This window comes from Myripristis murdjan, chromosome 10 (assembly GCF_902150065.1).
Source record: "Myripristis murdjan chromosome 10, fMyrMur1.1, whole genome shotgun sequence".
Classification (NCBI taxonomy): Eukaryota; Metazoa; Chordata; class Actinopteri; order Holocentriformes; family Holocentridae; genus Myripristis; species Myripristis murdjan.
Genome location: NC_043989.1, coordinates 22613886 through 22638000, shown reverse-complemented (window position 1 = coordinate 22638000; position 24115 = coordinate 22613886). Strand labels below are relative to the sequence as shown.

Here is a 24115-nt window from a genome sequence, read left to right as displayed (position 1 = left end):
AAATTCCACCGATTCCAGTGAAAAATATCAAAGTAGCAAATTCATAATCCACAGCTGGGAGAGATAGAATCTGCTTGTAGACATTTACGTTTGTCAAATCCTCTATATAATCCAAATGGCCGCTGTTTGCTGTGTCTCTTTATCATATCACTGTTGTACGGGAGCTACAGCGATAACTCTGCTCTTTGCCGTCGACACACTGGCCAACAGCGGCCCTAAGAGTTCACAGTACAAAACTGCAGAAGAAAAAACTCATTTATCTGGGTTCTGTAGACAGTAAACCAAGATAATTTTGAGTTTAAATAACAATAAACACGTTAGAATTTGTTTTCAGTTCACGGAAGGAAAAGCAATGTCTCACGGGTGGGAAACGGTTGCAGTTTCTCATATTTAATATTATGCCATTTTCAAAAAGGATGGATTACAGTGAGTTCATCACATGTTGCAAATATATGAAAGCAAGCTTTGGTCTTTGTTTAAATGCTTTTAATATTTAGTTCATTTGGTAGTTTATTTACTTAACTTTTTTGGTTCATGAAGAACGTTGTGTACCTTTGTTTAGATGAAGAATCTTTGTCATCTATACATGAGGCGTTCATTGGCTGGTTTGGTCCAAACTCGTTATAATTATGTTTGTTAGTGTCTTGTGAGCCCATGTGGGCTGGGGGTCATTTGTTATTCATTACAGTATGATAAACACTACAATAAAATGAACTGGGGTATGTTCAAAATCTGCCAACAGCCGTTAAAATGAAGAGAGGGGTTGAAAATATTTGCACAGAAATACTATGTAAAAATGAGGAAAAACATTGACAGCTGCAGAAACTGGAGAGGAGGGGGAGAGGGAAAAAGATCTCGGAATGTCGCTGTCCGAAGTTATGAAATTAAAAGAAGAAAAATCCCGGGTATCTGTATTGCCTGTGTTGCGCGGGTTGTTACACTTAAAGACAAGTTTTGTTGTGCATGAGATTCCAGGCATTTGAATAGGTCGCTTTTGGACGACAAGACTGTGTAGATACCATAATTTTTCACCAACGTGATTTAATGTCGAGGTGCCGAAATGGAATTATTAATATTATCTCATTATTTCATACATATGGACTGCCAAAGCATTGAAAGAACCAAGGAAATGTGCCTAAAGAGATGAAGGGCAACAGTGTACTTTACGATGGTGAAAGATCCATGCAATCTATCACAAGGAAAAAGTAAACCTACAACTGATATCGAAGCCGAAATAAAAGTGACGAGTCTTTACTGTGCTATCGAAAAATGGTGAAAAATTCCGACATAATTCAGCAGAATAATACATGGAAAATATGTACACAAGTCTGTCATATATAAGTAATGGCCAACAAAAAGTTTCTAAAGGAAATCATTGGCTACTGATCGGCACCAGAAAAGTCGAACGTGTGTGCTTGTATTTAACATGAGAGTTAAACAAGTCTAACCTCTAGAGGAGAGTCTGGTTCATCCAGGATGCTCTTGTCACTCTGTATCCGCTGCATCGTTCCTGTTGAACTGGGATCCATTATCAGGACGTTCTGACTACCGGCTCTGCCGAACTTACAGTCACTCTTACTGGAGTCAGTCGTCCTGCACACCTCGTAATTGTACACGTGTGGGAGAGTCCCTGTTCCCAAAGTGTCTGAGTAACGTGGGGGATAATATGGAATCACAGGTAGGTTGGACTGATACAGGATGCGAGACTGTCTCCATCTGTAGATTTTCACTGATATAATAACCACCAGGCACGTGATGAACAGAAAAGAAACCACAGCCAAAGCCAAGACCAAGTAAAAAGTCAGGTTGTCGTTGTACTCCATGTCCTGTGTGAAGTCGGTGAACTCCGACAGCACTTCAGGGAAGCTGTCTGCCACCGCCACGTTAACATTGACTGTAGCTGAACGAGAGGGCTGGCCGTTGTCCTCCACCACAACAGTCAGCCGTTGTTTCACAGCATCTTTATCAGTGACTTGGCGGATAGTTCTGATTTCCCCATTCTGTAAGCCCACTTCGAACAGCGCCCTGTCTGTTGCTTTCTGCAGTTTATAGGAGAGCCAGGCATTCTGGCCAGAGTCCACATCAACAGCAACCACTTTGGTCACCAGATAGCCCACCTCTGCTGAACGAGGCACCATTTCTGCCACCAGAGAGCCACCAGTCTGGACTGGGTACAGAACCTGAGGGGCGTTGTCGTTTTGGTCCTGGATCAGTATTTTCACACTCACATTGCTACTGAGTGGAGGAGAACCTCCATCCTGCGCTTTGACGCGAAAATGGAAATCTTTGATCTGCTCGTAGTCAAAAGAGCGCACTGCATGGATGACTCCACTATCAGCACTGACAGACACATATGTGGAGACGGGCACTCCGTTAACCGAGGAGTCCTCCAGTATGTAAGAGACGCGGGCATTCTGGTTCCAGTCAGCGTCTCTGGCTTTCACGGTGAATATAGAGAGGCCTGGGGTGTTGTTTTCTACAATGTAGGCCTCATATGAGCTCCTCTCAAAGACAGGCGCGTTGTCGTTCACATCTGAGATCTGTAAGGTGAGAGTGACGCTGCTGGAGAGGGAGGGGACTCCCTCATCAGAGCAAGTCACAGTGATATTATACTCAGAGGCTCTCTCACGGTCCAAATTACTCTCTGTTACTATACTATAGAAACCTTTTGATGAATTTTCAATTGTAAAAGGGATTTTTTCACTCAAAAAGCATTTAACTACTCCGTTATTATCAGAGTCGGTGTCATGCACACTCATAACAGCAACAACTGTTTGAAATTTGGCATCTTCTGGTATTGATGGTGTAGTTGACATCAAATCTATTATGGGATTGTTGTCGTTCACGTCAATAATGTCCAATATTACTTTACATGAGTCAGTTAGTCCCCCGTGATCTTTTGCCTTAATATCTATCTGGTAGTGTTTAGATGTTTCATAATCTACTTCGCCAATCAAATGCACCTCGCCAGTCGTCTCATCTATTTCAAATAAATCCAAAATTAGATCACTATTACTCGAAATGGAGTACGTTACCAAACCATATGAACCTTGATCTATATCCGCCGCAGATACCGTCGTTAATAAAGATCCCTTTGGGGAGTTTTCCGCTAAACTCGCCCTGTACATGGACTGTTTAAATACTGGAGCATTGTCATTCGCATCTAATACAGTTACGTGGATCTGCACTGTCCCTGAAAGCTGTGGTTCGCCTCCGTCTACTGCTGTTAACACAAGGGAAATTTCCTGTTGTTTCTCACGATCAAGTGGCTTCTGTAATATCATCTCTACTTCTTTCTCGCCATCAGTGTGGTCATGCAGTTTCAAGACGAAATTATCTGTTGGATTAAGGGAGTAGCTCCTCAGTCCATTTATTCCAACATCAGAATCAAATGCTTTCTCCAACACAAATTTTGCCCCTCTTACAGCCGATTCACTGATCTCAAACAGCATGCTGTTCATTTTGAAAATGGGTGCATTATCGTTTATATCTGTTATTTCTACAGTAACGCGATAAAACTCGATTGGGTTCTCTAAAATGATTTGAAAATGTAAAGCGCACGGCGTCGTCTGTTTGCACAGCGCCTCTCGGTCTATTCTCTCTTTTATGAGGAGAACTCCCCTTTCTTTATTCAACACGATGTATTCTGCGCTGTTTCCAATATGCAAGCGAGCTCTTCCTGTTTTTAGTCGCTTTAGATCTAAACCTAAATCTTGTGCAATGTTGCCGACTAATGAGCCTTTCGACAATTCTTCAGGAATGGAGTAGATGACCTGCCCAAGCGCCGAATTAAGAAACACCATCAAGAATATCAATACTTGCCGACTCATTGTTCTGTTCATCATTTCTCAAAAGCCTGAAAACTGAGAAATATTATCCGTACAACAGTCCGTCGTATTCCATATGTTTAATGCTTGAATATCATACTTGAAAATGAACATAAAATAACACAAGAGCAAAATGTTTCCTGCTAGATTTCTCCGTCTTTCTAACCCAGGTTGTGCCTTGTGTCTTTTTTTTCTAGACTATCGAAATGATGGGGGAGGGACTGAAAACTGCATGAAACGTCCACACATAAGTCAACAGCGTCCCGAAGAGGACAAAACATTAAAGTGCAGCACTATGGGAGACGATTCAGTCCAAAGCATTCATGACGTTAAGAAGCCCATTTCTGAAAGTATGGATAAAGGAAAGCGATCTGACTGTATGGCAATGATTTCCTACTGTCAATTTTTTCAATAATTATTTTCAGATTGAGAGCAGTTAAAAATAAAAAGGCCTCTCGCAATGGACAACATATCAAACCGCGGACAATGTATGAGGAAAAAGTGGATGCCGTTCTTCGAAACCACACACAACTTCTTTCTCTGTCTCTCTGTGTCTGTCTGTCTCTCTCTCTCCCTCTCTCTCTCTCACTCACAAACACAAACATACACACGACACGTTCATCTCTCTCTCTCAAATACATAGACAGACAGACAGACAGACAGACAGACAGACAGATAGATAGACAGATAGATAGATAGATAGATAGATAGATAGATAGATAGATAGATAGATAGATAGATAGATAGATAGATAGACATGAAGGCGAAAAAAATCTGGTTAAAATAGATTCCTGATTTACGTAGCAATTCGCCAAACACAGAAATGATGAACGACTAATATAAACCCTGATTATTCACATTGCTGTCCATTGTGAAAAAGAAACCAATGTGCGTATCAGACACTAACCTCGACGGGTGATTCTGGTTCATCCAGGATGCTCTTCTCACTCTGTATCCGCTGCATCGTCCCTGTTGAACTGGACTCCATTATCAGGACATTCTGACTTCCGGCTCTGCCGAACTTACAGTCACTCTTTCTGGAGTCAGTCGTCCTGCACACCTCGTAATTGTACACGTGTGGGAGAGTCCCTGTCCCCAAAGTGTCTGAGTAACGTGGGGGATAATATGGAATCACCGGCAGATTGGACTGATACAGGATGCGAGACTGTCTCCACCTGTAGATTTTCACTGATATAATAACCACCAGGCACGTGAGGAACAGAAAGGAAACCACAGCCAAAGCCAAGACCAAGTAAAAAGTCAAGTTATCATTGTACTCCATGTCCTTTGTAAAGTCGGTGAACTCCGACAGCACTTCAGGGAAGCTGTCCGCCACCGCCACGTTAACATTGACTGTAGCTGAACGAGAGGGCTGGCCGTTGTCCTCCACCACAACAGTCAGCCTTTGTTTCACAGCATCTTTGTCAGTGACTTGGCGGATAGTTCTGATTTCCCCGTTCTGTAAGCCCACTTCGAACAGCGCCCTGTCTGTGGCTTTCTGCAGTTTGTAGGAGAGCCAGGCATTCTGGCCAGAGTCCACATCAACAGCCACCACCTTAGTCACCAGGTAGCCCACCTCCGCTGAACGAGGCACCATTTCAGCCACCAGAGAGCCACCAGTCTGGACTGGGTACAGAACCTGAGGGGCGTTGTCGTTCTGGTCCTGGATCAGTATTTTCACACTCACATTGCTACTGAGTGGAGGAGAACCTCCATCCTGCGCTTTGACGCGAAAATGGAAATCTTTGATCTGCTCGTAGTCAAAAGAGCGCACTGCATGGATGACTCCACTATCAGCACTGACAGACACATATGTGGAGACGGGCACTCCGTTAACCGAGGAGTCCTCCAGTATGTAAGAGACGCGGGCATTCTGGTTCCAGTCAGCGTCTCTGGCTTTCACTTTGAATATAGAGAGGCCTGGGGTGTTGTTTTCTACAATGTAGGCCTCATATGAGCTTCTCTCATAGACAGGCGCGTTATCATTCACATCTGAGATCTGTAAAGTGAGAGTGACGCTACTGGAAAGGGAGGGAACTCCCTCATCGGAGCAAGTCACTGTGATATTATACTCAGAGGCTCTCTCACGGTCCAAATCACTCTCTGTTACTAGACTATAAAAATTATTTGTTGACATTTTCATAGTGAATGGTATATCGTCACTGCTCAAACATTTCACTTTTCCGTTTTCACCTGAGTCCAAGTCTTCAATATGTATCATTGTAACCACCGTGCCGGGTTTGGCGTCCTCTGATATAACATTTGACTTTGACATTATGTTAATGTCAGGCTTGTTGTCATTAACATCTTCCACTTCGACAATTAATTTACAAGAATCTGTGAGGCCTCCGTCATCACTTGCCAACAAGCTTATTTGAAAATGTCGAGACTGTTCAAAGTCAATATTTCCAACCAAAAAAACTTCACCGCTTTGTTTATCTACATTAAACACGTTCCTTACATCATCTAATGTATTCGTGATTGAATATGTTATTTTACCGTTAGAACCATGATCTGCATCTGATGCTGTGACAATTGCCACAACTGTTCCTTTACTGGAATTTTCGGTAATTGTAGTTTTGTATGTAGGCTGTGTAAAAATAGGGGCATTATCGTTAGCGTCTAGAACAGTAATGAGAATCTGCATTGTTCCAGACATCTGCGGCTGTCCTCCATCTACGGCCGTCAACACCAGAGATATGTGCTCTTCCTTCTCTCTGTCTAGGGGCTTCTGCAGCACCATTTCAATATTTGTATTGCCATCTTCGTTGCTCTGCAGTTTTAGTTCAAAATTATCAGTTGGTTTTAACTCGTAGCTTTTAAGATCATTACTGCCAACATCACGATCAACAGCCCTGTCCAGGACAAATTTAGCACCGATGACAGCAGACTCGCTAATTCTGAATTTCATTTCGCTTTTTTCAAAGGTTGGTGCATTATCATTAACATCTGTAATCTGGACTGTGATGGTGTAAAATTCCATAGGGTTCTCCAAAATAATCTGAAAATGTAAAGCACAAGGCGTCGTCTGTCTGCAGAGCGCCTCTCTGTCGATCGGCTCTTTAACAAGGAGGACTCCTCTTTCTTTATTCAGCTCGATGTACTCTTCACTGTCTCGCGTATAAATTCGAGCTTTACCAGACTTAAGACGTTTCACGTCTAAACCTAAATCCTGTGCTATATTACCAACTAAAGATCCTTTCGTCATTTCCTCAGGAATCGAGTAGCTGACCTGGCCAAATACCAAACCGAGAGAGAGGAGAGAGAGAAACAACAGTACTTGCCGTCTCATTGTTCTGTCCGAGTTTTTCAAACGGGGGTAGCAAAAATCTGGTTATATTTCATAAAATTGAAATTCCACCGATTCCAGTTAAAAATATCAAAGTAGCAAATTCATAATCCACAGCTGAGAGAGATAGAACCAACATGTAGACATTTGCGTTTGTCAAATCCTCTATGTCTCAAATGTCCGCTGTTTGCTGTGTCTCTATCATATCACTGTTGTAAGGGAGGTAATGCGATAACTCTGCTCTCTGCCGTCGACACACTGGCCAACAGCGGCCCTAAGAGTTCACAGTACAAAACTGCAGAACATAAAACTCAGATTCATATGGGTTCTGTAGACAGTAAACCAAGATAATTTTGAGTTAAAATAACAATAGCTACGTTAGTATTTGTTTTTGACTTATCGGAAGGAAAAGGAATGTCTCACGGGTGGGATATGGTTGCAGTTTCTCATATTTAATATTATGTCATTTTCAAAAAAAGGATGGATTACAGTGAGTTCATCACATGTTGCAAATATATCAAAGCAAGCTTTGGTCTCTGTCTAAACGCCTTTAATATTTAGTTCATTTGGTAGTTTATTTAATTAACTTTTTTGGTTCATAGAGTACATTACGTACCTTTGGATGTTTACATGAAGAATCTTTGTCATCTATACATGAGGTGTTCATTGGATGGTTTAGTCGCAAACTCGCTATGATTATGTTTGTTAGTGTCTTGTGAGACGATGTGGGCTGGGGGCCATTTGTTATTCATTACAGTATAAAAAACATTACAATAAAATATGCTGGGTATATGTTCAAAATCTGCCAAAAGACACTGAAATGAAGAGATAGGTTGAAAATATTTGCACAGAAATACGATGTAAAAAAAATTGAAGAAAAACATTGAAAGCTGCAGAAACTAGAGAGGAGGGGAGAGGGAAAAAGATCTCGGAATGTCGCTGTCCGACGTTCTGAAATAAAAAGAAGGGGGAAAAACGGCTCTCCGTGTTGCCTGTGTGTTGTGTGGCTTGTTACACATAAAGAAAAGTTTTGTTAAGTATACGATTCCAAGCATTTGCAGGGGTCCCTTTTACAGCACAACATTGTATAAATACCGTAATGTTTCACAAACGTGATTTAATGTCAAAGTGCTGAAATGTAATAATTAATATAAGCTCATTATTTCATACATATGGATTGCAAAACTACTGAAAGAACCAAGGGAATGCGCCAAAAGTGAGAAAGGGCTAGAGTTCACGTTATAATGGTGATAGATTCATGCAATCTATCACAAGGAAAAAATAAACCTACAACTGACATCGAAGCCGAAATAAAAGTGTCGAGTCTTCATTGTGCTGTCGAAAAAATGTTGAAAAACTCTACCTCTATACAGGTTTCTCATACAAAAGGAAAGTTGCTAACGGAAATCATTTGTTACTGATCAGCACCAAAAAAGTGCAACGTGTGTGCTTGTATTTAACATGAGAGTGAAATAATTCTAACCTCGAGAGGAGAGTCCGGTTCATCCAGGATGCTGTTCTCATTCTGTATCCGCTGCATCGTCCCTGTTGAACTGGGCTCCATTATCAGGACATTCTGACTACCGGCTCTGCCGAACTTACAGTCACTCTTTCTCGAGTCAGTTGTCCTGCACACCTCGTAATTGTACACGTGTGGGAGAGTCCCTGTTCCCAAAGTGTCTGAGTAACGTGGGGGATAATATGGAATCACCGGCAGGTTGGACTGATAAAGGATGCGAGACTGTCTCCATCTGTAGATTTTCACTGATATAATAACCACCAGGCACGTGATGAACAGAAAGGAAACCACAGCCAAAGCCAAGACCAAGTAAAAAGTCAGGTTGTCATTGTACTCCTTGTCCTGTGTAAAGTCAGTGAACTCCGACAGCACTTCAGGGAAGCTGTCCGCCACCGCCACGTTAACAATGACTGTAGCTGAACGAGAGGGCTGGCCGTTGTCCTCCACCACAACAGTCAGCCTTTGTTTCACAGCATCTTTATCAGTGACTTGGCGGATAGTTCTGATTTCCCCGTTCTGTAAGCCCACTTCGAACAGCGCCCTGTCTGTGGCTTTCTGCAGTTTATAGGAGAGCCAGGCATTCTGGCCAGAGTCCACATCAACAGCCACCACTTTGGTCACCAGATAGCCCACCTCTGCTGAACGAGGCACCATTTCAGCCACCAGAGAGCCACCAGTCTGGACTGGGTACAGAACCTGAGGGGCGTTGTCGTTCTGGTCCTGGATCAGTATTTTCACACTCGCAATGCTACTCAGTGGAGGAGAGCCTCCATCCTGCGCTTTGACGCGAAAATGGAAATCTTTGATCTGCTCGTAGTCAAAAGAGCGCACTGCATGGATGACTCCACTATCAGCACTGACAGACACATACGAGGAGACGGGCACTCCATTAACCGAGGAGTCCTCCAGTATGTAAGAGACACGGGCATTCTGGTTCCAGTCAGCGTCTCTAGCTTTCACTGTGAATATAGAAAGGCCTGGGGTGTTGTTTTCTACAATGTAGGCCTCATATGAACTCCTCTCAAAGACAGGCGCGTTATCATTCACATCTGAAATCTGTAAAGTGAGAGTGACGCTGCTGGAGAGAGAGGGGACACCCTCATCAGAGCAAGTCACTGTGATATTGTACTCAGAGGCCCTCTCTCTGTCTAAATCACTCTCTGTCACGACAGTAAAGAAGGTATTTGTCGTTGATTTCATTGCAATTGGAATATTTTCGTCTAACACACACTGGACTTTGCCATTACCACCAGAGTCTAGATCCTGGATGTTAAGCATCGTTACAACAGTTCCTGGTTTAACGTTTTCAGATATGCTGAGCGATTTAGACATAATGTTAATCGATGGCTTGTTGTCATTCGCATCAATCACCTCCACAATTACTTTACACGCATCTGACAGGCCTCCCTGATCCACCACCTGAACGTCTAACTCGTAAAATTTTCTTTTTTCATAATCTAGATTTCCAGCCAGTGTCAATACTCCGGTGTAGACTTCAATTTCGAAATTACCTGCTTCTTCTGATTTCGGAATGATGTATGATACTTTCCCATTATTGCCTTTATCAATATCTGTAGCACTGACTGTAGTTATTACAGTGCCAACAGGAGAATTCTCAGTAACACTCGCTTTGTATTCCGGTTTTGAACAAACAGGCGCATTGTCATTGGCGTCTAATACAGTTATTACAATCTGCATGGTCCCTGAGAGCTGTGGCTCACCACCATCCACAGCAGTTAATATCAGTGATACATGCTCATGTTTCTCTCGGTCTAATTGTTTCTGTAAAACCATCTCAACATTTTTACTCCCATCTCCACGGCTGATTGTTTTCAAAACGAAATTATCAATGGGCTTTAGGGTGTAGCTGCTTAGGCCGTTGACACCGACATCACGGTCTATCGCTCTGTCCAAGACGAATTTAGTTCCTGTTAGGGCTGACTCTGTGATTTCATATTTCATTTCACTTCTCTCAAATGTCGGAGGATTATCGTTCACATCAGTTATTTCGATTACAACTGAGTAAAACTCCATTGGATTTTCCATAATAATTTGGAAATTGATTGCGCAAGGTACCGTCTGTCTGCAGAGCGCCTCTCTGTCAATCCTGTCTTTGATGAGGAGCACTCCTTTTTCTTTGTTCAGTTCGATATATTCTGCACTGTCACCGGTATAAATACGAGCTTTGCCTGATTTAAGCCTTTTCACATCCAAACCTAAATCTTCCGCTACATTGCCAATAAGAGCACCTTTCGTCATCTCCTCGGGAATAGTGTAGCTGACCTGCCCGATTACTGAAATGAGAGAGAGCAGTGAGAAAAACAGCAGTACTTGCCATCCTATGGTTGTGGTCGACATTTTTCCCATACAGAAAATCCTCTGTTCGTAACGCAAGGTTGCAATATAAAGTGTCTCTAAGTTCCAGTCATGAAAGGTATGTATATAGTTTTATATTTGGTCGTAAGTCCAAACGGAGGCGAAAAAAATCAGATTCTGCGTCCCATGATACGGTATTCCCTATATTCATATTGTTAACAACGTCCTCTTTCTCTGTTTGGTATATCGAGGTGCTGGGGGAGGCACTGCTGTAAATGCATTTTTCTGTGGAACTCAGTGGCCAACAGCGTCCCGTTCTGTTCAAACGGCCGAACTACAGACTATGACATGTTAATGGAAAAATAGGCTTAAGTAATAAGATTTTTGAAAAACACACTTATACGAGTCATACTCATACAATAGTTATAATCAATTAAAAAAAAATCAGTTGTGCTGTGACGTCACAAAAAGTAAAGCTTATTTTTCCCAGGGGATTTAAAGGAATTTAAAAGCAACACAAGGGTATAAAACAGCAATGATACAAGCACATGAAATCGTCGTCAGAGCTCAAACACACGCGCGCGCGCGCGCACACACACACACACACACACACAGTTGACCGGTGCCGTCACCATGGTTCTGAAATTGCAAAAACAAAAAAGGAATACCGTAGTTTCGAAGCATGTGTAACCTTATAAAACAAGCATCAATAACGGAAACATATCTGGAAGACTCAGGTGCAAGGGCAACTCTGACAAACCTTCAGATGTAACTAATTTTGTTAATGGTTGAGTTGTATGGTAAGTCTAATAAAAATTCAACGTAAGAAAAATTAAATAAAAATAAATAAATGAAAAGAAGGTCACACCCCGAATTTGCAGATTAACCGAGTATGTCGCTATCCACAACGCTAATCAGTTGCCGGGATGAACCTCACGAATACAACAAATTAGTACAAATATCTTATGTGAATATACAAAAATGGATGCAAAATTATTCCCTGATCACTAACCTCTAGAGGAGAGTCTGGTTCATCCAGGATGCTCTTGTCACTCTGTATCCGCTGCATCGTCCCTGTGGAACTGGGCTCCATTATCAGAACGTTCTGACTTCCGGCTCTGCCGAACTTACAGTCACTCTTTCTCGAGTCAGTCGTCCTGCACACCTCGTAATTGTACACGTGTGGGAGAGTCCCTGTCCCCAAAGTGTCTGAGTAACGTGGGGGATAATATGGAATCACCGGCAGGTTGGACTGATAAAGGATGCGAGACTGTCTCCATCTGTAGATTTTCACTGATATAATAACCACCAGGCACGTGATGAACAGAAAGGAAACCACAGCCAAAGCCAAGACCAAGTAAAAAGTCAGGTTGTCATTGTACTCCTTGTCCTGTGTGAAGTCAGTGAACTCTGACAGCATTTCAGGGAAGCTGTCCGCCACCGCCACGTTAACATTGACTGTAGCTGAACGGGAGGGATGGCCGTTGTCCTCCACCACAACAGTCAGCCTTTGTTTCACAGCATCTTTATCAGTGACTTGGCGGATAGTTCTGATTTCCCCGTTCTGTAAGCCCACTTCGAACAGCGCCCTGTCTGTGGCTTTCTGCAGTTTATAGGAGAGCCAGGCATTCTGGCCAGAGTCCACATCAACAGCCACCACTTTGGTCACCAGATAGCCCACCTCTGCTGAACGAGGCACCATTTCAGCCACCAGAGAGCCACCAGTCTGGACTGGGTACAGAACCTGAGGGACGTTGTCGTTCTGGTCCTGGATCAGTATTTTTACACTCACATTGCTACTGAGTGGAGGAGAGCCTCCATCCTGCGCTTTGACGCGAAACTGGAAATCTTTGATCTGCTCGTAGTCAAAAGAGCGAACTGCATGGATGACTCCACTATCAGCACTGACAGACACATAAGAGGAAACAGGCACTCCGTTAACCGAGGAGTCCTCCAGTATGTAAGAGACACGGGCATTCTGGTTCCAGTCAGCGTCTCGGGCTTTCACGGTGAATATAGAGAGGCCTGGGGTGTTGTTTTCTACAATGTAGGCCTCATATGAGATCCTCTCAAAGACAGGTGCGTTATCATTCACATCTGAGATCTGTAAGGTGAGAGTGACGCTGCTGGAGAGCGAGGGGACTCCCTCATCAGAACAAGTCACTGTGATATTGTACTCAGAGGCTCTCTCTCTGTCCAAATCACTGTCTGTCACGACAGTAAAGAAATGACTTGTTGTTGTCATAGCGAAAGGAATATTTTCGTCTAACACACACTGGACTTTGCCATTATCACCAGAATCTGGATCTTGGATGTTAAGCATTGTTACAACAGTTCCTGGTTTAACGTTTTCAGAAACGCTGAACGACTTAGACATGATGTTGATTGCAGGTTTGTTGTCATTTGCATCATTTACCTCTACAATTACTTTACATGAATCTGATAGTCCTCCTAAATCCGATACCTGAACATCAATCTCGTAAAATTTCCTTTTCTCATAATCTAGATTTCCAGCCAGCGTCAATACTCCATTATCAGCATCAATATGGAAAAGACCTGCAGATCCCGATTTTGGAATGACGTATGTTACTTTTGCATAATTTCCTTTATCAATATCTGTTGCACTGACTATAGTTATTACAGTGCCAACGGGAGCATTCTCAGTAACACTCGCTTTGTATTCCGGTTTTGAACAAACAGGCGCATTGTCATTGGCGTCTAATACATTTATTAGAATCTGCATGGTTCCTGAGAGCTGTGGCTCACCACCATCCTCAGCAGTTAATATCAGTGATATATGCTCATGTTTCTCTCGGTCTAATTGTTTCTGTAAAACCATCTCAACATTTTTACTCCCATCACCACGGCTAATTGTTTTTAAAACGAAATTATCAGTGGGCTTTAGGGTATAGCTGCTCAAGCCGTTGATACCCACATCATCGTCTATTGCTCTGTCCAAGACGAATTTAGTTCCTGATAGGGCTGACTCTGTAATTTCATATTTCAGTTCAGCTCTCTCAAATGTCGGAGGATTATCGTTTACGTCAGTAATTTCGATAGTAACCGTATAAAACTCCATTGGATTTTCCATAATAATTTGGAAATGGATTGCGCAAGGTGTCGTTTGTCCGCAGAGCGCCTCTCTGTCTATTCTGTCCTTGATGAGGAGCACTCCTTTTTCTTTATTCAGCTCGACGTATTCTTCGCTGTCACTACTATAAATACGGGCTTTGCCTGACGTCAGTCTTTTCACATCTAAACCCAAATCCTGCCCTATATTTCCGATCAGAGCCCCTTTTGCCATCTCCTCGGGAATAGAGTAGCTGACCTGCCCAATCACTGAACTGAGAGCGAGAAGCAAGAAAAACAACAGTACTTGCCGTCTCATCGTTGTGGCCGACATTTTTTTTTCTCGATGTGGACAGCCCTCCATTGCATCCCTTTACATTGAAATATAGATTCCTTTTACGCTCTGATGCTGACTTTAATGAGTGATATAATAATCCCAAACTGAGGAACAAAAGAATCACATGCCCGAATCCCAGCGTATGATATTCTCTGGACACTGAATCGTTAACTCTGTCCTTCTCTCCTTCTCTCATTAATATATTGAGGTGCTGGGGGAGGTTCTGCTGAAATAGGAACTCGGTGGCCAACAGCGTCCCATACTGTTCAAAGGACTGAACTACAGAAATTAATATTAATGGAGGATAATATTTTATCAATGGGGATAAAACACTAAAATAGCTTTAAAAAAATCAAGAAACAAACAAAAAAAGAAGACACTCATGCTTTGATCAATAATAATAATGATGATAATAATAATCACAAAAAATAAACGTCTTCCTTTTATTGTGCTAATGAAGAAAGACAAAACTTCAGGAGATTTCACGGCATAACAGCATTGAAAGGAGAGATAAGTAAACGAAGCAGAATTTTGCAGTGCACAGGCACGCCCGCAAAAACTAACGCACACGCAAGCACTCACTCACACACACACACACACACACACACACACACACACACACACACACACACACACACAGACACACATACGCACACAAACACACACACACACACACACACACACACACACACACACACACACACACACACACACACACACACAGAATAGAGTATGCACAGCTTATAATGTGACTGAGCTGTCCATGGTTCTGAAAAAGCAAACCACCAAAAATCGGATAGCCTACCATTCGCCTCATAACAAATCGAAATGATCAGTTTTTGGTTAGTTATCATAAGTATGATCACTCTAGGACAAAAATTAATAAAATGGTTTTGAAAGGTTAAACTCTTACATATTAGCCTACACTCAAACATAAAAATGAGGTAAATTAATTTCCGAAAAAAAGACGCAACATTTTCCGGCACTCACATCTAGAGGAGAGTCTGGGTCATCCAGGATGCTCTTCTCACTCAGTATCCGCTGCATCGTCTCTGTTGAACTGGGCTCCATTATCAGGACGTTCTGACTACCGGCTCTGCCGAACTTACAGTCACTCTTTCTGGAGTCAGTCGTCCTGCACACCTCGTAATTGTACACGTGTGGGAGAGTCCCTGTCCCCAAAGTGTCTGAGTAACGAGGGGGATAATATGGAATCACCGGCAGGTTGGACTGATAAAGGATGCGAGACTGTCTCCATCTGTAGATTTTCACTGATATAATAACCACCAGGCACGTGATGAACAGAAAGGAAACCACAGCCAAAGCCAAGACCAAGTAAAAAGTCAGGTTGTCATTGTACTCCTTGTCCTGTGTGAAGTCAGTGAACTCTGACAGCACTTCAGGGAAGCTGTCCGCCACCGCCACGTTAACATTGACTGTAGCTGAACGAGAGGGCCGTCCGTTGTCCTCCACCACAACAGTCAGCCTTTGTTTCACAGCATCTTTATCAGTGACTTGGCGGATAGTTCTGATTTCCCCATTCTGTAAGCCAACTTGGAACAGCGCCCTGTCTGTGGCTTTCTGCAGTTTATAGGAGAGCCAGGCATTCTGGCCTGAGTCCACATCAACAGCCACCACTTTGGTCACCAGATAGCCCACCTCTGCTGAACGAGGCACCATTTCAGCCACCAGAGAGCCACCAGTCTGGACTGGGTACAGAACCTGAGGAGTGTTGTCGTTCTGGTCCTGGATCAATATTTTTACTGATACGTTGCTACTCAGCGGAGGAGAACCTCCATCCTGCGCTTTGACTCGGAAATGGAAATCTTTGATCTGCTCGTAGTCAAAAGAGCGCACTGCATGGATGACTCCACTATCAGCACTAACAGACACATATGAGGAGACGGGCACTCCGTTAACCGAGGAGTCCTCCAGCATGTAAGAGACACGGGCATTCTGGTTCCAGTCAGCGTCTCGGGCTTTCACGGTGAATATAGAGAGGCCTGGGGTGTTGTTTTCTACAATGTAGGCCTCATATGAGCTCCTCTCAAAGAAAGGTGCGTTATCATTCACATCTGAGATCTGTAAGGTGAGAGTAACGCTGCTGGAGAGGGACGGGACTCCCTCATCGGAGCAAGTCACTGTGATATTGTACTCAGAGGCTTTTTCTCTGTCTAAATCATAGTCGGTTTTTAAACTGAAGAAATTGATTGACGTTGAGGAAATTGAGAATGGGACATTCTCGTTAATGGAACATTTAACTTTCCCATTTTCACCTGAGTCTGGATCTTGGATATTTATCATTGTCACAACAGTACCAGGCTGAATGTCTTCTGTAACTGAACTGGACTTTGACATCACATTTATTACAGGCATGTTGTCATTTGTGTCAAGTATTTCAACTATTAGCTTGCAGGAGTCAGTTAGTCCTCCTTCATCGCTTGCTTGAACATGAATTTGATATTGTCGCTTTTTTTCAAAGTCAGTGTTTCCGATTAATCTTACTTCACCACTTTCTCCATTTATCTCAAATAATTCGGACACATCATCAAGTGACTTCAATATCGTGTAAGTTACTTTGCCATTAGATCCTTCGTCTGAGTCAGAAGCACTTACCGACATTACATGGGCCCCTATGGGCGAATTTTCTCTTATGCTTGACTTATAGATTTTCTGCGTAAAAACTGGAGCATTGTCATTAACATCTAGCACAGTTATATGTATCTGTACTGTTCCAGACAGCTGCGGTTCACCGCCGTCTTTTGCCATTAGTGTAAGCGATAAAATATCTTGTTTTTCTCTATCTAAAGGTTTCTGTAAAACCATTTCTACCATCCTGCTTCCGTCGGCTTGATTCTGCAGTCTCAAAACGAAATTGTCGGTTGGTTTTAACGAGTAACTTTGAAGGCCATTTACACCGACATCCAGATCTAACGCCTGTTCTAGCACAAACACTGCCCCTGTGATGGCTGACTCACTAATTCTGAATTTCATTTCACCCCTTTTAAAATTCGGGGCGTTGTCATTAACATCTGTAACTTCAATAGTAATGCTGTAAAATTCCATAGGGTTTTCCAGTATAACCTGAAAATGCAAAGCGCAAGGCGTTGTCTGTCCGCAGAGTGCCTCTCTGTCTATTCTTTCTTTGATGGAGAGGACGCCTCTGTCTTTATTCAGCTCTATGTATTCTATACCGTCTCCCGTGTAAATACGAGCTTTGCCTGATTTCAGTCTTTTCACATCCAAACCCAAATCCTGTGCTATATCGCCAACAAAAGACCCTTTTGCCATTTCCTCAGGAACAGAATAGCTGACCTGTCCGAGCACTGAACTGAAAGAGAGGGCCGAAATAAACAGCAGTACTTGCCGTGTTATTGTTCTGCTCGACATTTTGCTGCAATCAGAACCACGTTTTATTCCCGTTAAAAAAAAAAAAAAAAAAAAAAAAAACTTCAGTTGTAGTCCATATTCCCTCAGTTTATAGCACTTATTCGGTGAATCACGAATGTGGCAAAGATAAGAGTAGGTGTCCATATCAGTGTTTAGTCCTCTTTCAATCCTGTGCTCTTAGCTGCGTCTCTCTCTCTCTCTCTCTCTCTCTTTCTTTCTTCCTTTCTGTCTCCCTTCAACATAGATTATGGGGGGAGGTACTGCTGAAATCGGCCATACAACTGCCACACACTGGTCAACAGCGGCCCTAAGAGTTCAGTATACTGAACTACAGAAAATTATGGAGGAGGGACGAATAAAATATCTCGTTATAAGTACTGTTAGACATATGCCATGTTATCTGTTAAACGCTGACAATCTTTTTTAATTAATTAATTAATTAATTAATTAATTAAAAAAAAAATGAAGTAGATGTAAACTCTGACCATGAGAGGTATAGCCAAGCACTACTATGAAAATAATAATAATAATAATAATAATAATAATAATAATAATAACCTAAACACAAATGACAGCGATTGGTTGGCCTCCACAGCCTAACTTTCATTAATGTGCGCTGTCCAATGCATTAAAATAATAAACTGTCGGTAATAAGTAATCCCCCCAACGCTTTTCTTATGATTAAAAAAGTGCGCAGGTCAAAATAACAAGGATCGGTTTAGACAGATGCTCTCAGGAGATGAGAGGATTTCACCCGACGCTAAATGCAAAGTGGAATTTATATGAGATGTTGCCAATGGAGTGATGATTCAATTGCATTGCTTTTCACAGACATGTCAGAAAGAGGAATTATTAGAGCATCCAGCCACATCACAAAGCATTTTGAAACACAATATAGAACTGCCAAAGCAAACAAGTCAAGCCCTTCAAAAATTGTGTGGCAAACTAGATATAAAAACGAAGCCGTTTCACTTTTTCAGATCAACCCATTTAGGTCCTCAGTTGCTTGTGTTGATTAAGCCAGGACAGAAAATGCACAATTATGGTATGGGGAGCAGCAAAAAACAAACAAACAAAAAACAAAAACAAAAACAAACAAACAAAAAACTTTACACCTTACACCTTGAATACTTAGCATCACCACAAACACATTTGCACTGAAACTGATGATTCAGTTTCTGAATTTCTTCCATGTCAATCCATCAATCTAACTATCTATCTATCAATCAATCTATCTATCAATCTATCAATAAGCCCTCATGCAGAAAAGAAACACTACAAAGTTTTTTTTAAATCAAACTGTAATAGTCATGCTATTGCAACATTTTGATTTGAAAAAGTGTAGCTAACAAACCTCTAGAGGAGAGTCTGGTTCATCCAGGATGCTCTTGTCACTCTGTATCCGCTGCATCGTCCCTGTTGAACTGGGCTCCATTATTAGGACGTTCTGACTACCGGCTCTGCCGAACTTACAGTCACTCTTTCTGGAGTCAGTCGTCCTGCAAACCTCGTAATTGTACACGTGGGGGAGAGTCCCTGTTCCCAGAGTGTCTGAGTAACGAGGGGGATAATATGGAATCACCGGCAGGTTGGACTGATAAAGAATGCGAGACTGTCTCCACCTATGGGTTTTCACTGATATAATAACCACCAGGCACGTGATGAACAGAAAGGAAACTACAGCCAGAGCCAAGACCAAGTAAAAAGTCAGGTTGTCATTGTACTCCTTGTCCTGTGTGAAGTCAGTTAACTCCGACAGCACTTCAGGGAAGCTGTCCGCCACCGCCACGTTAACATTGACTGTAGCTGAACGAGAGGGCTGGCCGTTGTCCTCCACCACAACAGTCAGCCGTTGTTTCACAGCATCTTTATCAGTGACTTGGCGGATAGTTCTGATTTCCCCATTCTGTAAGCCCACTTCGAACAGCGCCCTGTCTGTGGCTTTCTGCAGTTTATAGGAGAGCCAGGCATTCTGGCCAGAGTCCACATCAACAGCAACCACTTTGGTCACCAGATAGCCCACCTCTGCTGAACGAGGCACCATTTCAGCCACCAGAGAGCCACCAGTCTGAACTGGGTACAGAACCTGAGGGGCGTTGTCGTTCTGGTCCTGGATCAGTATTTTTACACTCACATTGCTACTGAGTGGAGGAGAACCTCCATCCTGCGCTTTTACGCGAAAATGGAAATCTTTGATCTGCTCGTAGTCAAAAGAGCGAACTGCATGGATGACTCCACTATCAGCACTGACAGACACATATGAGGAGACGGGCACTCCGTTAACCGAGGAGTCCTCCAGTATGTAAGAGACACGGGCATTCTGGTTCCAGTCAGGGTCTCCGGCTTTCACTGTGAATATAGAGAGGCCTGGTGTGTTGTTTTCTACAATGTAGGCCTCGTATGAGCTCCTCTCAAAGAAAGGCGCGTTGTCGTTCACATCTGAGATCTGTAAAGTGAGAGTGACACTGCTGGAGAGGGAGGGGACTCCTTCATCAGAGCAAGTCACTGTGATATTGTACTCAGAGGCTCTCTCTCGGTCTAAATCATTGTCCGTCAGCAGGCTAAAGAAATTGCTTGAGGTCGACTTTAATTTGAAAGGAAGGTTTTCATTCATGGTGCAGTCGACTTTTCCATTTTCCCCGGAATCTAAGTCCTGAACATTTACCATGGTGACAACCGTTCCTGATGCAGAATTCTCCGGTATGACGTTGGTTTGTGACATTATATTGATAATTGGATTGTTATCGTTAATGTCTAAAACGTCAACGATTATTTTACATGAATCTGTCAGTCCTCCTTCGTCACTGGCCTGAACATGTATCTGATAGTTACGTGCTTTTTCATAATCCACACTTGTTTTCAACATCAAATCACCATTTAATTCATTCATTTCAAACAAGTCCCGCACTTCTGCAACTGTACTCGATATCGAAAATGTTAACTTAGAATTTAAGCCTTTATCTGCATCGAAAGCACTGACTCTGGTCATAACTGTACCTTTGGGAGCATTCTCAGTTATTGTTGCTTTATATACAGGTTTCGTAAAAACTGGCGCATTGTCATTGGCATCGAGCACTGTAATGTGTATCTGTGCTGTGCCAGACAGCTTTGGTTCCCCACCGTCTACCGCAGTTAATACTAGAGACATCTCTTCTTGTTTTTCCCTGTCAAGAGGTCTCTGTAAAACCATTTCCGGTATTTTTTCTCCATCGGGCTGAACTTTCAGGTTGAGCACGAAATTGTCGGTTTTCGTCAGAAAATAGCTCTGTAGACCATTGATGCCAACATCAAGGTCTACTGCCCTCTCTAACAAGAATTTTGCTCCAGTTACAGCGGATTCACTTATTTTGAATTTCATATAGGATTTTTCAAAAGCCGGAGAATTATCATTTATATCCGTAATTTCAACTGTAACACTGTAAAATTCCATGGGGCCTTCCAAAATAATCTGAAAATGCAAAGCGCAAGGTGTCGTCTGTCCGCATATCGTCTCTCTGTCTATTCTCTGATTGACAAGGAGGACTCCCTTTTCTTTATTAAGATCGATGTATTCTGTATTATCTCCCGTGTAAATACGAGCTTTACCTGATTTTAGTCTTTTTACATCCAAACCTAAATCATGTGCTATGTTGCCGATTAATAAGCCTTTCGCCATTTCTTCCGGAATGGTGTAGCTGACCTGCCCGAGCACCGAGCTGAGAGAGAGAGCAGAGATGAACAACAGTACTTGCCGTGTCATTGTCCCGTTCGACATTTCTCTCCAACGCTAGCCACGTTATAGCTATATCCACTTGTATGTTTAAACAAATCTGTAGTTATAATCCATTACTCATCACATGCATGATTAAAATCAGTCCATGAACAACAAACGAATAGCAGCTGTTGGTATCGGCGTTTCGTGCTCTTCTCTTTTTATTTTCTCCCGTTGGCTCTTTTTTCTCAGATTGAGCTGATGGGAGGTACTGCTGAAATCTGCTATTTAAATACGACACACTGGCCAACAGCGTCCCTAAGAGTTCAATGTACTGAACTACATACATCTCTGCAATATCGACAAATAAAATGTTGCTGGAAAAAAGAGTGATGATCAATGTTGAGTTAACTTGATCATCAATGTAATGATTAAAAAAAAATCTCGGGAATCTTACTAGAACGGACACTTGTGAATTGAAATTTAACTATGACTATGACACACACACACACACACACACACACACACACACACACCAACCTGTTATCATGCCATCCACACACAGACTAACCTTACCAGTGCAAGTCGGGTTATATGTCCCCCTTAATTGCCAGCTTTGATTGTAAAGAAGAGCCTCTTCATTCTTCAATAATATATTGTATTTCTAGAACCTACTAATGTCAAAATAACCAAATTATTTAAGCTGTGCTCCCTTAGCAAGATAGATACAGATACTGTAGATAGATAGATAGATAGATAGATAGATAGATAGATAGATAGATTTTTCCCTTATTCTGTACATATGCAAATTCTTTGTTCCATTAAACTTCACTGCTATTACACCTTCACACTTCTCACAATATGGACAATAATGTCTGCATTTCATACTTTAAATAATATATTTCCACTTAACATATTTTACTGTTTAAATTTTCAGCTAAGCATATTAACTTTACTGAAGCCCAATTTGCTCTGTATTTATTTATATTCTATTTTTCTTTGGAGTATCAGTGTGATATCTGTTTCTGCAACAACTCAAATGACCAAATGTTAATCTTGCTTCATCTCAAAATTAAGTGTATTTGGGAGTTAAGTGAGCTGCTGTAAATCAAGGAATCACCAACATTTGTGGTGCTGCTATAGACAAATCTTGCTGTATCAAAACTACATACTTCTGAGAAATATTTTAACATATTTGGTGAAATGAGTGCCACTAATCAAAGTATTTTGAAGGATGTTGTAGCAATTAAAACAAGCTCTGAGAAATGTCATTATGAATCTCAAAATTACGGTGCAAAACATGATGCATTTTTAACACTTTCCTTAGTAATAGCAAAACTCCCAACTGTGCCAACATGATCATTTCTGACCTTTAAAGACCTTTTAAAAGGACATCAAGCTACAATGCCACAAAATATCTCTTTCTGACTACTGGAGAAAGGTTTGTGTATCAAGAAACATCCCTCCTATATACCACTTCAAGAAACAAATGCCATTTTATATGCTATTTTTAGAAAGGAATACCAATCCATCAAAAATGGTTTGTTAATTGAACAAACTAAAAAAGCAAGAGAGAATCTACAAAGAAAAATTAACAATGTGAGACAGATTTCTCAACTATGTAATGTTGTAGAGAAAAATCTCTGTGATAATAAACTTGAGCAGAGCTTGAGGAAATTCACACTGGAGATGAAGCAACATAAATTGAAGAAGATTAAGCATGAGGTGAAAAGCTACAGAGAGGACACGCTCTATCAGAATACACCCTTCAATTCACAGAGGCGCCCCAGACCTGTCTCATTCAACATTAAATCTAATTCAACAGTTATGAAGAAGCAATGGCCAGAACCACCTCTTTTTTTTTTTTTTTTTTTTTTTTTTTTTGAAAATGCCAAGTTTCTGACCTACCAAAACCATAGTGTAGCAGTATAGAAAAACAAAGAAAACATATTGGAATACATTACCGAGGGCAGATAGTTTTGACCTAAAGTAGCTTTAGGAACAAAATTCTCCTTGCACAGTTCCAATGCTTAACATGTATATGTGGTGAGGTTTTGAAAAAAAAAAAAAAAAAAATACACAGTCAGAACAAATGAAATCAATACTTTTTCAATGGGGCTACCAGCAAGGCCTAACTGAGAATGCTGCAATAAAAACAGGCTCCTTGGGATATCCTGTTCATTCAGAGAAGAAAATTATCTTTTTTTGTAAACTATATTCCTTACTGCACTTTCCACTAACTCCCAAAAGCTGAGGATGTCAGACATTCAGTATTTCAGTCAACACACTTATGAATTTCAGTAAAATTCCACTGAATCTTAGATTTCTGACAAACTTGTGGTTTTTTTTTTTCTTTGCATACTTCTATTTTCAGACATGAAACAGATCTGAATACATTACTGAGGGTAGACAGCTTCCATACTAGGTTGCTTAAGAACAAGCTACCTTTTGCACATTTCCAGCACTTTAGATACATACGTGACGAGGGTATGAATTTGAAAAAAGTCAGAACAAAGGAAAGCAAATGTTTTTAAAATATATGTTTTTAGAATATGTTTTTATATCTATCTACATCTATATCTATCTATCTATCTATCTATATCTAAATACACTATACTACCAAAAGTATTCGCTCACCCATTCAAATGATCAGAATCAGGTGTCCTAATCACTTGGC

At 41.6% G+C, this 24115-nt stretch overlaps 5 protein-coding genes across 6 annotated transcripts in view; all 5 read right to left on the bottom strand.

The window, feature by feature from the left end:
- LOC115366762 (protocadherin gamma-C5-like) overlaps positions 1–24115 on the bottom strand; it is a 256394-nt gene that overhangs the window by 107218 nt on the left and 125061 nt on the right. The window contains exon 1 of one of the 2 annotated variants that reach the window (XM_030062381.1): positions 4735–7125. The exons of the other annotated variant lie outside the window; for it this stretch is intronic. Within the exon in view, the coding sequence (XP_029918241.1) occupies positions 4735–7119 (2385 nt within the window). The 5' untranslated portion in view covers positions 7120–7125. Of the gene's footprint in view, positions 1–4734; positions 7126–24115 lie in introns of those variants that run through there. 2 annotated transcript variants of the gene reach the window in all.
- LOC115366768 (protocadherin beta-16-like) lies at positions 1434–3903 on the bottom strand. The gene has a single exon (XM_030062387.1). The coding sequence runs from the start codon at positions 3843–3845 to the stop codon at positions 1434–1436; it is 2412 nt and encodes an 803-aa protein (XP_029918247.1). The 5' UTR covers positions 3846–3903.
- Positions 8573–10993, bottom strand: LOC115366948 (protocadherin gamma-A2-like). The gene has a single exon (XM_030062617.1). The coding sequence runs from the start codon at positions 10991–10993 to the stop codon at positions 8573–8575; it is 2421 nt and encodes an 806-aa protein (XP_029918477.1).
- On the bottom strand, positions 15285–16661 carry LOC115366947 (protocadherin gamma-A5-like). The gene has a single exon (XM_030062616.1). The coding sequence runs from the start codon at positions 16659–16661 to the stop codon at positions 15285–15287; it is 1377 nt and encodes a 458-aa protein (XP_029918476.1).
- Positions 19093–21988, bottom strand: LOC115366946 (protocadherin gamma-A5-like). The gene is made up of 3 exons (XM_030062615.1): positions 21979–21988; positions 21851–21894; positions 19093–21426 (listed from the first exon to the last, which is right to left on the bottom strand). The coding sequence occupies exons 1-3, from the start codon at positions 21986–21988 to the stop codon at positions 19093–19095; spliced, it is 2388 nt and encodes a 795-aa protein (XP_029918475.1).

What these genes read in the sequence shown, in the direction of transcription:
- LOC115366768 (XM_030062387.1), bottom strand. Translation starts at nt 3,845, where the DNA reads ATGATGAACAGAACAATGAGTCGGCAAGTATTGATATTCTTGATGGTG.
- LOC115366946 (XM_030062615.1), bottom strand. An exon ending in ATCATTACATTGATGATCAA is followed by an intron (nt 21,427 to 21,850) that starts GTTAACTCAACA and finishes GTGCTCGGGCAG; the next exon opens with GTCAGCTACACCATTCCGGA.
- LOC115366947 (XM_030062616.1), bottom strand. Translation starts at nt 16,661, where the DNA reads ATGATAAATATCCAAGATCCAGACTCAGGTGAAAATGGGAAAGTTAAA.
- LOC115366948 (XM_030062617.1), bottom strand. Translation starts at nt 10,993, where the DNA reads ATGTCGACCACAACCATAGGATGGCAAGTACTGCTGTTTTTCTCACTG.